Here is a 13,709-nt window from a genome sequence, read left to right as displayed (position 1 = left end):
TGTGTAAAAAAGTGACAATACCTTGTACCTCAGTGGTAAACACATCATCTACCTGCACCCCCTCTACCTACCCACACCAGCGGGCCTGTCTGTGGTGAATTTACACCACACACTGGGATGGTATTCATGCTGCTGAGGCAGAGAGGTTACCCCTCGGAAGTGAGTGTTTCTTAGTGAGTGTCATGGGTAGATTTTATTTTAGATGGCCTCGGCACCAGTCTCACTGCAGCCATCTCCCCGTAGGTGGCGGACCCTTGGAAGGCAGATACCATATCTTATTGATGCTTGTCACTCTACCCCTTGGTGTACAATAGTCCCTCAATAAATGACACATCACTGAATTGAAATCTGCCTGCCACCTCTTTTGCATTTTCCAGATGATATCCATGCATGCATTTGTCTTACTAAACCATTCTTTCCTTCATTCACTCATTCATTCAACGATGAATAACTCATATGTCAGGCACTGCGCTAGAGACAAGAGAAGAAAGTGATGCCCAGAGAGAACTGAGAATTCGGTGATAAATGCTGTCAATGGAAGTCTATACAAGGGGCAAGATAAGCAGGGAAGCAGGTTGGTTCTCAGTTATGCTTTGGCAGGCGTGGGAAAGGCTTGCTTACCCGAGGAAATAGCATTTCTGCTGGGCCTGGAGGATGAGCAGGAAGTCCATAGGCAGAGAAAAGGAAGACGAGCAGCTTCCTGGATTTGAACAGCATGAACAGAGAAGAGGGGCCAGGACATGTATCTGTCATCCTGGTGCCTGGGGCTAGTGTTTTCAAGTGGGGAAAGGTAGATGAGGCCAGAATCAGGGCTCAGGCAGTTTAAGAAAGACCTTAATGTTTAAGAAACATTTTTAAAATGTTTAAACATTTTAACATTTAAAACAGTTTAAGAAACCCCATGCTGAGAAGGGGTTCTTTTATCCTATGGGTGACAAGGGTCTGCCACAGATTTCTGGGCAACAGCATGCCATGATCTGTTTTAACCAAGGCTGTTTATTGTACATTAATTTTTCCATTCACTTGCTCTCTGCCACAAGGTTGGGAGTGTGTCATAAGCAGGGATAGAGCCTTACCATTCCAGCACAATGGCTGACACAGGAGGAGAGGTCATTCCTGTTCCAAAGGCAGGCCAGAGAGCTGATCCTCCGCCATCACCTGCTCCTTCCGGCTGGAAGGTGAGCATGGAGAACAGGTCATGAGCAGGGGCGTGGAGATAACAATGGTGGCTGTGCTCATGGGGCAGCCAAGCGAGCCTGACTCACTTGGCAAGGAGTAACAGAATACAAGAGGAGGGGAAAGCAGAGGTCCCTCGTGGAGAAGGAGAATCAGGAAGAGAAATGTATTCATATAAAATGAATTTCATACGGTGGGAAACAACATGGAACCAAGAAGTCCCCTCTAAGCTACCAGCTGGACCTTCTGCATGATCCCTCCAGCTGGCAGGAAGTTCCAGCCAAGGGGAACACAGACCCACATGCTGGCTCCAGGAAGTGTCTAGTCAATCACGAGGTGATCCCACTGAGTTCCAGCTACTCATCACTTCTGAAGTTGCCCAGCTGGGCCTGGGCCAAGGGACCCACGGGTAGGGGAGTCAGCAGGCTTCTTGTCCATACCCCTCTAAGGATACAAGGCAGGGTAGGGGTCAGCAGTATCCTCAACCTACCTGCATCCAGGGGAAACCCAGACTGTCTCCAGGTTGTGGAAAACGTCCAGATCGAGCCCAGGAGCCAGACAAGATCGCCCACCAGTAGCCCCACCTAACAACCAATCTCAGCTCTCTGCTGGGCCATTTAGAATTGCACTAGCAGGCTTCGTTTTCCTAGTCTATGTAACAGGAGGTGTGTTTTCTTTTCCTCTGTTCTGGGAAGCTGCTGTTACAGAGGACCTATCTGGTACCCAGAACTTGATGCTGCTTCTCTCTCAGTTTTACAACTCTGACAGGTAAGCATTATCATTTGTGTTAAAGCTGAAAAACCGAGGTTCAGTTGTTTCCTGGTACACGGTAGAGTGAGGGTGAAGCCCTGACCGGGCTACAACTCCCCCCACTTCAGCAAGCTGCCATAGAAGCCAACCGTACAGTATGGACATGCTCTAGTCATCGGGGCCTGTGGACTCCACACGCCTGCCTCTACCAGCCCCATGAGAGAAAAGACAAAGGAGGCCATTCGGAGGCCAGCCTCCTGGAGCCAGCGAAGACAGAGAAAATAAGTCAACTACCCATAGCATTATCAGGAAGGAGACACACGTGCGATCCAGGTAGCCCGTTTCCTGCTTGGTGTGTGAATACCCTGAGGTCCAAAGCCCTGCCCAGGCCACACACTCCTCAGTGACCCTGACTTTTACCCCGTGACACCTGTGCGAGACTCTGCAAGATGTCTTCTATAGGAGGAATTCAAAATACTGCGACAATCTGGCCTAAGGAGGGGAGACTCACAGCAGGTCACCCCACGGGGCACAGTAAGAGCTGGGGTGGGATCCCTGTACGGGACGTGAGCCCACACCCTGATGTAGCCTCTGAGACCACAAGACACCATACCGTCTCTGGGCCAGCCCTGCCAGCCAGAGCTTGGGTGTCATCCTGGACTCTGCCTTCCCCCTCATGTCCCACATCTAGTTAGGTACCTAATCAATCCTCAGAGCAACCTCTATAAAAGGTCTTGACTCTATCCCCTCCTCAAATTAGTTTGGCACTTGCCACATCCCACCCAGATTACTGTCCCCATTCTATCCGTGCTCCCAGCTGGAGGGCCCTTTCTGAAACACACATCTGCTCGCCTCACCTCCCTGCTCATCTGGCCCATGTCTCTCAGTGTAAAGTTCAACCACCCTGGCTTAGCTCCCATGGCCTGTGTCTGCCTCCTGCTCTCCTCCTGGCTTCTCCATTCAGCACATTCACCCTTTGCCTGTACTATCCTGAATGCATTGTGTTATTTCAGGACCATGTACCTGCTGGCCTCACTTCCTTAGAAGGCCCGTCCCCTCTGATAACTCCTGGCAGTCCTTCAAAACTCAATTCAAATACCACCTCTTCCAGGAAGCCCCTCTCGGATACTCCAGTCTGACTTAGATGGCTTCTCATTTAGACTCCCAGCCCCCCAGTACTTCCCTCTATCACAGCACTTAGAGTTGTTGGTCTCTCTTTTATGATTCCTGCACAAGTTCCTGGAAAAGAGGAACTAAGTTCAAACTCAGTTGATTTTGTACCTGTAGCAACACCCAGGCACCCAGCACAATGCTTGAAACACAAAAGTAATTTCTGGATAGAAAAATCAGTGGGTCGGACTTCCCTGGTGGTGCAGTGGTTAGGAATCCACCTGCCAATGCAGGGAACACGGGTTTGATCCCTGTTCTAGGAAGATCCCACATGCTGCAGAGCAACTAAGCCCATGCACCACAACTACTGAGCCTGCACGCCACAACTACTGAAGCCTGTGTGCCTACAGCTCGTGCTCCGCCACAAGAAAAGACACTGCAATGAGAAGCCCGTGCACCACAACGAAGAGTAGCCCCCGCTCACCGCAACGAAGAGTAGCCCCCGCTCACCGCAACTACAGAAAGCCCGCAAGCAGCAACAAAGACCCAATGCAGCCAAAAAAAGAGAAAAAAAAAAATCAGTGGGTCTCCTCCCCAATAAATGGGTCCCTCTGATTACAGGTTGGGGGATCTTTATGCTTCCGGTGACTGTAAAGGCTCATCAGCCTATGCAACTGAGCTCAGCTACTGTGGGAACTGATCCTTCTACTCTGACTACACTCTTGCTTTGTGAAGTCCTGTGTGGTCACAGTGAACTTTCTCGACCCTGAATACCAGTTACCACAAATGATCAGTGGCCCCTGGAATCAGTTTTATGGCCACAGTAAGGGGCAGAGTGGGGGAGTACAGCCAGTGGTCACTGGGCTCTAAGATTTATAACCTCTGGTCAAAGGATGCTGGACACTGTGCTGGGTCCAGAGAGCCAGGCAACCTCAGCAGTATTCATCTGAATGCGTCTAGCTCTGCCCGCTCAGGAGTTAGCTCTTGGTTACTGAAAAGTTCAGTCTTGTGAAATGGGTTTGGTTTCAAGTTTCCTGTCATTGGCTTACTTATTTAAAAACTACACCCTATGTATTTCCTGAAAGAGATAAGGTGCCAGTGGTCTGATTCAGAAGCTTCTTGCCATCAGCCCCTATGTGAAAAAAACCTTATCTGAGAAATGAAACTCAGGAGGGGGACACTCCTGTGGCATCATTTCTTTCCCAGGAGCTCAGAGTTTTCAACTGTAAGATGAGGGAGGAAGGCCTAGTGGGCGCTGACCCCTCCTGGCAATGACATTGGGAGAGACTGGGCCCATTCTTCCTAACCTGATTCTTTTCCCTTTCCCCCCCACCCCACTGACCTTGAGATCAAAGTGAGCAATTTTCTTGGCATGAAGGTAGTTCACCCCTTCCAGGATCTGCTTAATGAAGCTGGTGGCCTCCTCCTCACTCAGGGACTCCTTCTGGGCCAGGAAGTCGAAGAGCTCTCCTCCGGACACTCTGCAAGACACCAGTAAGGAGGGCCCAGGCCCAGTCAGTCCTGTGTGTCCTGAGCCCAAGCCCATGGGTGTAACCCCTGACCCTGTCTCCAGGCACCGTGCTTAGCAGAATCCCCTCACTCATCCCTGGGGCTCTATCCAGCCAGCCCAGGGACTGACTTTCCTTCTATTTCTACTTGCTATGTTCCTCCCTTTGGATCACAAGGGCAGGAACCACCCTTAGGGTGTCACCAGAAGGGTCTCTGCTCACACTCTAGGCCCAGGTCCCTTGTTATCCTAGGTGCTACCCCTCCCCACCATATGACTCAAGTGACAGAGGACAGAAACAAGTGCTGTGGGATGACAAAGAGGAACATATGCTGGGACAGAAACTGGAGACTTAGGTTCCAGTCCAGTCCTGCTACTGGCTTTGGACAACTCACTCCCCTGCCCCCTCCAGTCAGGCCTCAGTTTTCTCACCTGCAAAATGAGCAGACTGATCAAGATGGTTCCCAAAGCCCCTTTCTTTCATCTTGTAAAAGATGACCTCTTCAAAGACATGTCCCTAATTTAAACATCAAGACCCATTAATTACATTCATCTCTAAAAACTCTAAAATACTGCTTTTGTCCTCACATTCCATGCTCCTGCACCCTATGTTTGATGTGGCAGGAATAGAGAGACCCATGGAGCAAAAAGACTAGTTTACAGTTTTATCTGAATTGGGGATTTATGGTTGCCAGATAAAATAGGAGATTTTTATTTGCTAAATCTGGCAGTCCTACTGGACTTGTTTGGCCTCTGACAGATGCTGGAGTGTCCAGCCAACACGTGCTTCTCTGGAGCTGCAACATAGCCAAGGGTCACCCCAGGAAAAGATCTCAGGAAGGGATCTGGGCCAGAGAGTCCAGGAACTCAGGATCACCTGGAAAACCTGTTTAAAATGCAGATTTCCGGGTCCCACCACTGACCCTACCAAATTAGATTCTCTAGCAGCAAGGCCTCAGAACCTATATTTTTATAATAACAGCAACATAGTAATGGTAATTAATATTCACTGAATACTTACTCTGTGCATAATGTATACTTTTTGTACATTATCTCATTTAATCATCACAATACCCTATGAGCTAAAGTACAATACTATTAGTTTCCTATTTCACAGTTGAAGAGACAGAGGCTCAGAGAGGTTAAGTCACTTGCCCAAGGTCAAACAGCCTGTAAGTGGTAGAATCAGGATTCAAACCCAGGCAGAATGACGCCCAACCACTATATCACAGAGCATCCTCAAATGATTTTCATATGGCCAGAATGGCTTCTGTCCCAGTTTTGGGACTCATTTACTCCCTGCCACCTAGTCCATCCTAAATAAAGAGCCTCAAAATCTTTTTTCCTTTCTTTAAAAGTGTCCAGAAGCATACATAGACCCACTCATCAATCTTAGCATCATGAAAAACAGAACAACTGAACACAATGTCATACAATAGGAAGTATACAGCAACACCTACAAAGTACTGCAACTTAAAAAACGGAACCTAAACCTGCTTAAGCCTCTTGTTCAGTGCTATTGACAGAACTCTGTAGTGATGGAAATATTCTCTCTATATGCTGTCCAGTATAGCAGCCACTAGTCACATATGGCTAGTGAGGATTTGAAATACGGCCAATGCAACTGAGGAACTGACTTTTAAATTTTAATTCATTTTACTTCAAAAACTGAAGTGGTGTAAAATATTTTCCTTTAAATACAACTTTATTTTTTTGGCAGGATTGCACTCTAACCATTGCATTGCAAATGAACTGAAATGTGCTGTAAGTGTAAGATACACACTGGGTTTTGAAGACATAGGATGAGAAAAAGAATGTAAACTATCTCATTAATAAGTTTTACAGTGATTACATGTTCAAAGGATAATATTTTGTATATACTGAGTTAAATAAAAAATATTATTAAAACTAATTTCCGGGGCTTCCCTGGTGGCGCAGTGGTTGAGAGTCCGCCTGCCGATGCAGAGGACATGGGTTCGTGCCCCGGTCCGGGAAGATCCCACATGCCGCAAAGCGGCTGGGCCATGGTCGCTGAGCCATGGTCAGAGTGAGCCTGTGCGTCCAGAGCCTGTGCTCCGCAACGGGAGAGGCCACAACAGTGAGAGGCCCGCGTAACGCAAAAACAACAACAACAACAACAACAAAAAACCCTAATTTATCTAGGTCTTTTTACTTCTTATTCAATATGGCTGCTGGAAAATCTGGCATTTCCACTGCATATGTGGTTTGCACTATATTTCTACTGAACATCACCAATAGGAAGGGTATCTTGTTTAGGTCTAACTATAGGTTTCAGGAAATACAGGACATAGAGGAACAAGTTAAACAACACCATGAGGAAGGGATAAGACGAAACCAGATTGTGAGACAATCAACAGGACAAATGACCTAATTCTCCCAACCAATCAATGGCATCAAAAAAGGGAGGGAGGGCTTCCCTGGTGGCACAGTGGTTAAGAATCTGCCTGCCAATGCAGGGGACATGGGTTCGATCCCTGGTCTGGGAAGATCTCACATGCCACGGAGCAACTAAGCCCGTGCACCACAACTACTGAGCCTGCACTCTAGAGCCCGCAAGCTACACTACTGAAAACCGCAAGCCTAGAGCCCGTGCTCCGCAATAAGAAGCCTGTGCACTGCAACGAAGAGTAGCTCTCGCTCACCACAACTAGTGAAAGCCCGCGCGCAGCAACAAAGACACAACGCAGCCAAAAATAAATAAATAGATAGATAAATAAATAAATAAATAAATAATTTTAAAAGGGAGGGGAGGAGAACTGCCATAGAATAAGAGACATGGGAAACAAAAGAACCAGACACAGCATGTGGACTTCCCTCATTTGGATGCTAATTCAAATAAAACAACCGTAAAAAGGTATCTTTGGGTCCATCAGGAATATCACTACGGACTGGAGTGTAGACAGCCTCAGTGGTCTGGGGCGTGGCTGGCTGGATCATTCTGTCAGGTGTGATAAATCCATGGTGGCTGCATTTTAAAAACTGCAGTCAGTGAGAGATGCATACTAAAGTGTTTGTATGTAAAATGACATGATGTCTGAGGCTTGCTTTAAAGTACTGCAGCAAACAAACAGTTGGAGTCGGGGGAAGTAGGATTTGATGTAAAACAAGACTGGCAAAATGGTGATAATGTGAGGCTGGGGGATGTGCCTAGGAGGGTTCTTACATCCTTCTCTCTACTTCTGTATATGTTTGAAATCCTCCATAATAAGAGGCTAACAGTAAACTTCTAGGGAAGCAAACTCCTCGCTCTCCCTCAGTGACCCCTGCACAGAAACCATCATCACTTGGAAGTTCTTCCGTAACAGATGAGGAAACCAAGCCCACAGGAGGCGAAGTGGTCATGCAAGGTCTCCTAGCAAGAGAGCGCATGGTCAAGACCATGTCCAAGTCCCAGACCGCAGTCCAGTACCATGCACCATATCATTGTTGGGGGTGGTAGTGCTGGAAGAGGGCTTGGTTTAGAGTTTATTTAGAGCTCGCCACCTGTGTGATGTTACTTCCCCAAGCATTCGCTCACTTGAGACTCACATCTGCCCTGAGGGGTAGATGGAACTTCTGTCCTGGTTTCCCAAACAAGGAAACTGGGGCCCCAAGAGAGCAGTGACTTGCCCAAGGTGACACAGCTAGTAAGTGGCAGAACCAGGATTTAGATCCAGATCTTCTCAATCCCGGTGCACCACGTGTTCCTCTCACCACACTCTACCCATATGATAAGGCTCGAGTTGCTGATGCAAAAAAGAAAACCCAAAGCCACCCCAAACCCTAGGCTGTCATCTGCCATCCCTGTCCAACTGCATCCATGCCCTAACACACTGGGCTGCCACTGTCTGGCTGGCTCTCTCCCCAGCTAGATTACCTTTGCTTCCACAGCACCTTGTGCAAGACATTCAAGAGAAGGTGGGCGAATAAAAAAAAAAAAAAGGAAAGAAGTAAGACATTTAAAATATCAACAAGGCACAGAATATTCTGTATCATACAGAAGTGAAGTCTTGGCATTTTCAAGAGACCTGTCGAGAGCCTTCTGTAAATTTTCAAATCCACAGTGTCCCTCAGGAACACAAGGACCTAGCCCAGTCCTTGTTTTTATACTTCCAGCCTTGCTGGGTGGTGCAAGGCTGTGACCTCGGGCATATCCTGCCCTTCCTACCTTAAACAGAACACTGAGTAAATGTAAAAGAACTTCATGATAATGTGGATGTGTTCTGTCACCCAAAATTACTGATGTAAAGGCCCAGGTAGGATGAGGACTTTGGGGGACAGTAATCAGCTGTTCTGTTTGAAGGTGTGATCTGGGCAGCAGACAGAGTGAGACATGATCTCCTTTGGACGAAGAGGGGAACAGCCATGGTGACCCTTAGAATTGTCCCCAGAGACTTGGAAAGGTGGGATGAGCCTGCCGGGTATCTGTCCCAGCCCTGGACACCCAGGCCAGGGACACTCACATCAATCCTCAGGCACCTGTTCTCAAGGCCATCAAGGAGCCTGGGTTTTGTTTCTACCCCCAAACCTAGTTTCTCCCAAGGGCTTCTCAGCCCCAAGATCTCTGCCATGGAGTCATCCCCACTCTACCCAAGCTTCTCTCCTCTCACACCCCTAAACAATTTGACTTAAAGAGGAAAAGCAAAACCTAAGAGCCAGCCTCTGCTCTCCTCCAGTGTCCCCAGGACCAGTCGCCTTCCTGCTAATCTGACCCTTGCCTCCTTCCTCCCTGCAGTTTCATCCGGCTGCTAGAAATGCTTTTCAGAACTCTTTCAAAAGCAACCAACCATTTAGAGGGAGTGCTCAAATGACCTGTGTAGGCAGTGATTTGGGAAGGATGCTGCCAGAGCTGTTGGGGCCCAGAAAGCTGGACTCAATTCAAGGCCTGGGAAGCATTGCCACCACCTTGGAGCACTCTGTCGGGCCCTGCCCTGGTATGCTCCCGCCGCTGTATTGCTTTCCACAGCTTGGAGTCAGGGAGGCCCCAGAGAGGTCAGGGGCCTGGGATGGAAGGGCTGCCCAACCCTCCCAGGGCAGACCTACATTTTTCAGAGCCAGCTCCACATGTGGCATGAGTTAATCTACTGAGAGTTTGAAAATATTCTTTACACCCTACAGAAGTCAACTTACATGGACAACTCAATCCTTCCCAACCCTGCCATCACCAGTCCTGCTGCACAGGCGATCATGGACAGGGTAAAAACAGCTGAAGGGGACTTAAATCAGGGTTGGGAATGTCCTCTGAGCACTGGCCACTTCAGCTGAAGCCCTGCACTAAACAGCGCTGAGAGGTAGATCCATCCACAAACCCTGCAAATATCAACTGAGCAGGTGGGCTCTGACACCCGTGTTTACGTACCAGGCAAACCCACTAGCCTAGCAGGGCACAGTGAGGACCAGGAGGCCAAAGGCTCCTAAGCAGCCCAACAGAGGTCACCACGTCCAAACATAAAAGCCCACGAGGGCTTCCCTGGTGGTGCAGTGGTTGAGAGTCTGCCTGCCGATGCAGGGGACACGGGTTCGTGCCCCGGTCCGGGAAGATCCCACGTGCCGCGGAGCGGCTGGGCCCGTGAGCCATGGCCGCTGAGCCTGCGTGTCTGGAGCCTGTGCTCCTCAACAGACCCTGGTCACACAAGACTGAGGCACTGTCTTAGCAATCCCTAGCTCCATAGCCAGGCACCCTGAGACAATGAGGCAACTTGAAAGTAAAGGAGGAGACAGAGAAACTACGAACAGACAGAAGTTCACAAACACAGCAGCTCACAGGAGCACCAGTGTGACAACTGATGTTACGGGCGGTGACAGCTCACAAGAAGAGGGCATGTAACTCTTGGTTAGCCGTGAAGCCTGCTGGGAGAAACAGGGACATCTCAAGAGCATCCGAGACCCCAACTCCTGGGGTTCTACAAACAGGGAGTAACAGACAGCTACCCCAGTAATGACAGAAATGCCAGTTAAAATGACAAAAAAGGGCTTCCCTGGTGGCGCAGTGGTTGAGAGTCCGCCTGTCGATGCAGGGGACACGGGTTTGTGCCCCGGTCCGGGAAGATCCCACGTGCTGTGGAGCGGCTGGGCCCGTGAGCCATGGCCGCTGAGCCTGCGCATCCGGAGCCTGTGCTCCGCAACGGGAGAGGCCACAACGGTGAGAGGCCCGCGTACGGCAAAAAAAAAAAAAGTGAAAATGACAAAAAAGTATCATAACTGTAAAAGACAATAATGAACCCTGCCTTAAAACAAATGACCCAGGGCTGGCAAGGCTGCAGGCAGAAAGAAACGCTCCCATGTTACACGTGATGCTGGTTAACCTGTCCTATGAAAGTGAGGATACCAAGAGCCCTAAAAATGTCAGCCCGACTGCCCCATTCCTGAGGATCTGTCTAAAAAAATTAATCCAAAAGAAAAGGGGGAAAACACAGGAAGAAAGTTGTTTTATGGCAGTAAAATGCGTAATGGTTAAAAGCTGGAAATTAAAACACCAAATGTCCAACAACAGGGAGATACGGGTATGTAATGTAATGAAACATGATATAGTCAGTTAAAAGGGAAAAAGCTATTCATGGCATTACGTTAACTGGGAGAAAAGTAGAGCAGGAAACTGTACAAGTACAATGCTCGCACGCAAATAGATAAAGACTGAGAGGAACCACAGGGAAACAAATAGCTGTGTTTGGGTGGTAGGCATATGAATGTAATCCTTTTTAGTTGCTGTAAAGTTTTGACAACAGACTTTTAAAGAATTGGCCTGGCTTTCCCAGCAAAGGTGGGCTTGTCACTCTCTGCTGGGAACCAGTGCTAACCCTTAGTCTTGGGGCTTGCCACACCTCGGGCCATCCAATTGGCTGGCTACATCTGTGGGAACCCACCAGCCTTGTCTGAGTGAGGCAGGTGTATACACTGACTGGTCCAATTGGCTAAGAGGTCCCTGGGAGAAACACAGAGGACATTGGGAGTTAGACAAAGGGAGAGCATGGGTAATTCTATGCACTTAAATATTGAGATGGATAATTTAAGAATCCAATGCAAAAGTATGCAAATGCCCATCTGCTACATAAATCTATAGGCTGACAACACCAGAGCATAGTTCTCAAATTAGAATGGTCTCAAATGTCAGGTGGTCCACCCAACCCACAGGTAGGTTAAGGATGGCTGCCTGCTTTATAGAGGAGAGCTGAAGCTCAGAGGGGTGAGGTGACTTGCCCCAGGTCACAAAGTCAGGGATTGCTGAGACAAATGCTGCCACTTCTCTGCTCACTGGCAGACGCCTCACGCCTCTGAGGCTCAGAACATTCTTGACACCCGGTCTTGCTGCTTGACTAGACACAGCCATTTCAACTTGTGCCACAGCCCAACTCAAACTCTACTAACCGCCGGAGGCCCACCTCCACCTCCCCAATCCATGGGGGGCACCTCCAGGAGGGACACCAGTTGGCCAACCAACCCCTGGAGTCGTGGTGTCACCCATCCAAATTCCACCAGACCGTGAAGGATTCCCCTACAGGGCTAGCCCAAGGCCATCCCACCTCAAGCGCATAGCTATCTGCACAAGCAGCGTTGGACCCAGTCCTGGCCCCGCCACTTCCTGGTTGTAGGATCTTGTAAATGACCCAGCCTCTCAGTGTTCTCGTCTGTAACATGCAGGTAATAAGAGTCTCCATGGGATAGGACTGTTATGAGGATTAAATGAGGTAACAGACATTCTCAGCAAAGTGAATACAAAGTCCTCTTGGCGTAAGTGGGACACTACCCTGAACACAGCTTCTGTGAAGACTGAACAAGACAACACGAAGGACCTAGCAAACGCCTGGCTTACAGCAGGGCCCTCTAAGTAATAGTTACTATGATAACAATAAAGGCATCAAACACAGCACAAAGGCGGGGCGGTTCTTCCCAGGAAAGGGCTGAGAAGGGCTTTGCAGAGCCTGGAGGATGTTTGTTCTTCCCTTCCTCATAGAACAGACTCTCCCTGACAGCCCCCTGCTCCGCCTTCCACCCTCTGCCCCCCTCATCCTCCCACATGCTCACCAGCCAGGAAAGGACCCCAGCACTCCCCACTTCTTCCCTCTGATCCCCAGGGTCCAGTGAAAGTCAGACCTAGACCCTCGCCCTCAGTCCCTGCTGCACAGCAAGCCCGGGTTCAGGAGGAGGATGGGGTGAATGAAGGAAACCACTTCCCACTGACTTCATCTCCTCCAGGTCGGGCTTCTGTCAGGTTGTTGCTCCCTCTGGGGCCTGTGGCTGGAGCTCCCCCGCGCCCTGCTGCCCCGCCCGCCCCCAGTCCCAGGCACCCACTCACAGCTCGAGGATGAGCACCACGTCAGTGCGGTTCTCGAAGACGTCGTGCAGCGTGATGACGTTGGGATGCAGCACCTGCCGCAGGATGCTCACCTCCCGCTCGATCTCCTCCCGGCACACACCCCGCCGGCTGGCCTGTCTCTGCCGCTTCTTGATGAACTTGGCTGCGTACTCCAGCCCCGTGCTCTTCTCTCGGCACTTCTTCACGATGGCGAACTGGCCGCTGTGGGGACACAGACCCACACAAGGAGGGCATCACTGTGGTTACTGGGGAAGTGACCTGGTTGTCGCCCCTAGGTCACAGTAACTCAGAGTCATTCTTCCAGGGCAGGACAAATCATGCCACCAGACAGCATCCCCACCTGGCCATCAACCAGTGACTGAGACAGAGTAAGTACTGGGCTTCCCTTCTGTTCATATGAATCCTTTACCTTTTACTAGGAAGGAATGTTGGTATTGTCACTCCCAGTGTACAGATGGGAACACTGAGGCCCTGAAAGGCTACTGGTTTGATCTGGATGACACAGTTTCATCGTTCCAAAGCCTCAGCTAGAACCCCTGTCTTGTGTCTACCAGATGAAATCACAATGTCCAGAGGTTTATACTACTTAATGAAAAGATATTTAAGGAAAAGCAGGACTTTCCTGGTGGTCCAGTGGTTAAGACTCCATGCTCCCACTGCAGGGGGCACAGGTTTGGCTGGGGAACTAAGATCCCACGTGCTGTGAGGTGCGGCATAAATAAATAAAAAAATAAATAGAATAAAAAGCAAAAAATGGTCAGCATGGGCAAAATACTAACAGTAACAATCCTTTGTTTGGGTCTCCCTTATCTGGAGGCAAGTACAAATTCATCTATTTGGAATTGTGAGGGG

General features: G+C 49.2%; 1 protein-coding gene across 2 annotated transcripts in view; it reads right to left on the bottom strand.

Moving 5' to 3' along the window:
• Positions 1-13,709, bottom strand: part of DAPK2 (death associated protein kinase 2) — a 124,022-nt gene that overhangs the window by 40,170 nt on the left and 70,143 nt on the right. The window contains exons 3-4 of one of the 2 annotated variants that reach the window (XM_060293556.2): positions 12,837-13,058; positions 4,379-4,517 (exon numbers count right to left, since the gene is read on the bottom strand). In XM_060293556.2, the coding sequence (XP_060149539.1) occupies positions 4,379-4,517; positions 12,837-13,058 (361 nt within the window). Of the gene's footprint in view, positions 1-4,378; positions 4,518-12,836; positions 13,059-13,709 lie in introns of those variants that run through there. The other variant, XM_070045053.1, reaches the window with a different exon arrangement.

The sequence above is a fragment of the Globicephala melas genome, chromosome 2 (assembly GCF_963455315.2).
Source record: "Globicephala melas chromosome 2, mGloMel1.2, whole genome shotgun sequence".
Taxonomy (NCBI): domain Eukaryota; kingdom Metazoa; phylum Chordata; class Mammalia; order Artiodactyla; family Delphinidae; genus Globicephala; species Globicephala melas.
The sequence above is the reverse complement of the archived record's forward strand: the minus strand, read 5'-3'. Positions and strand labels throughout refer to the sequence as shown.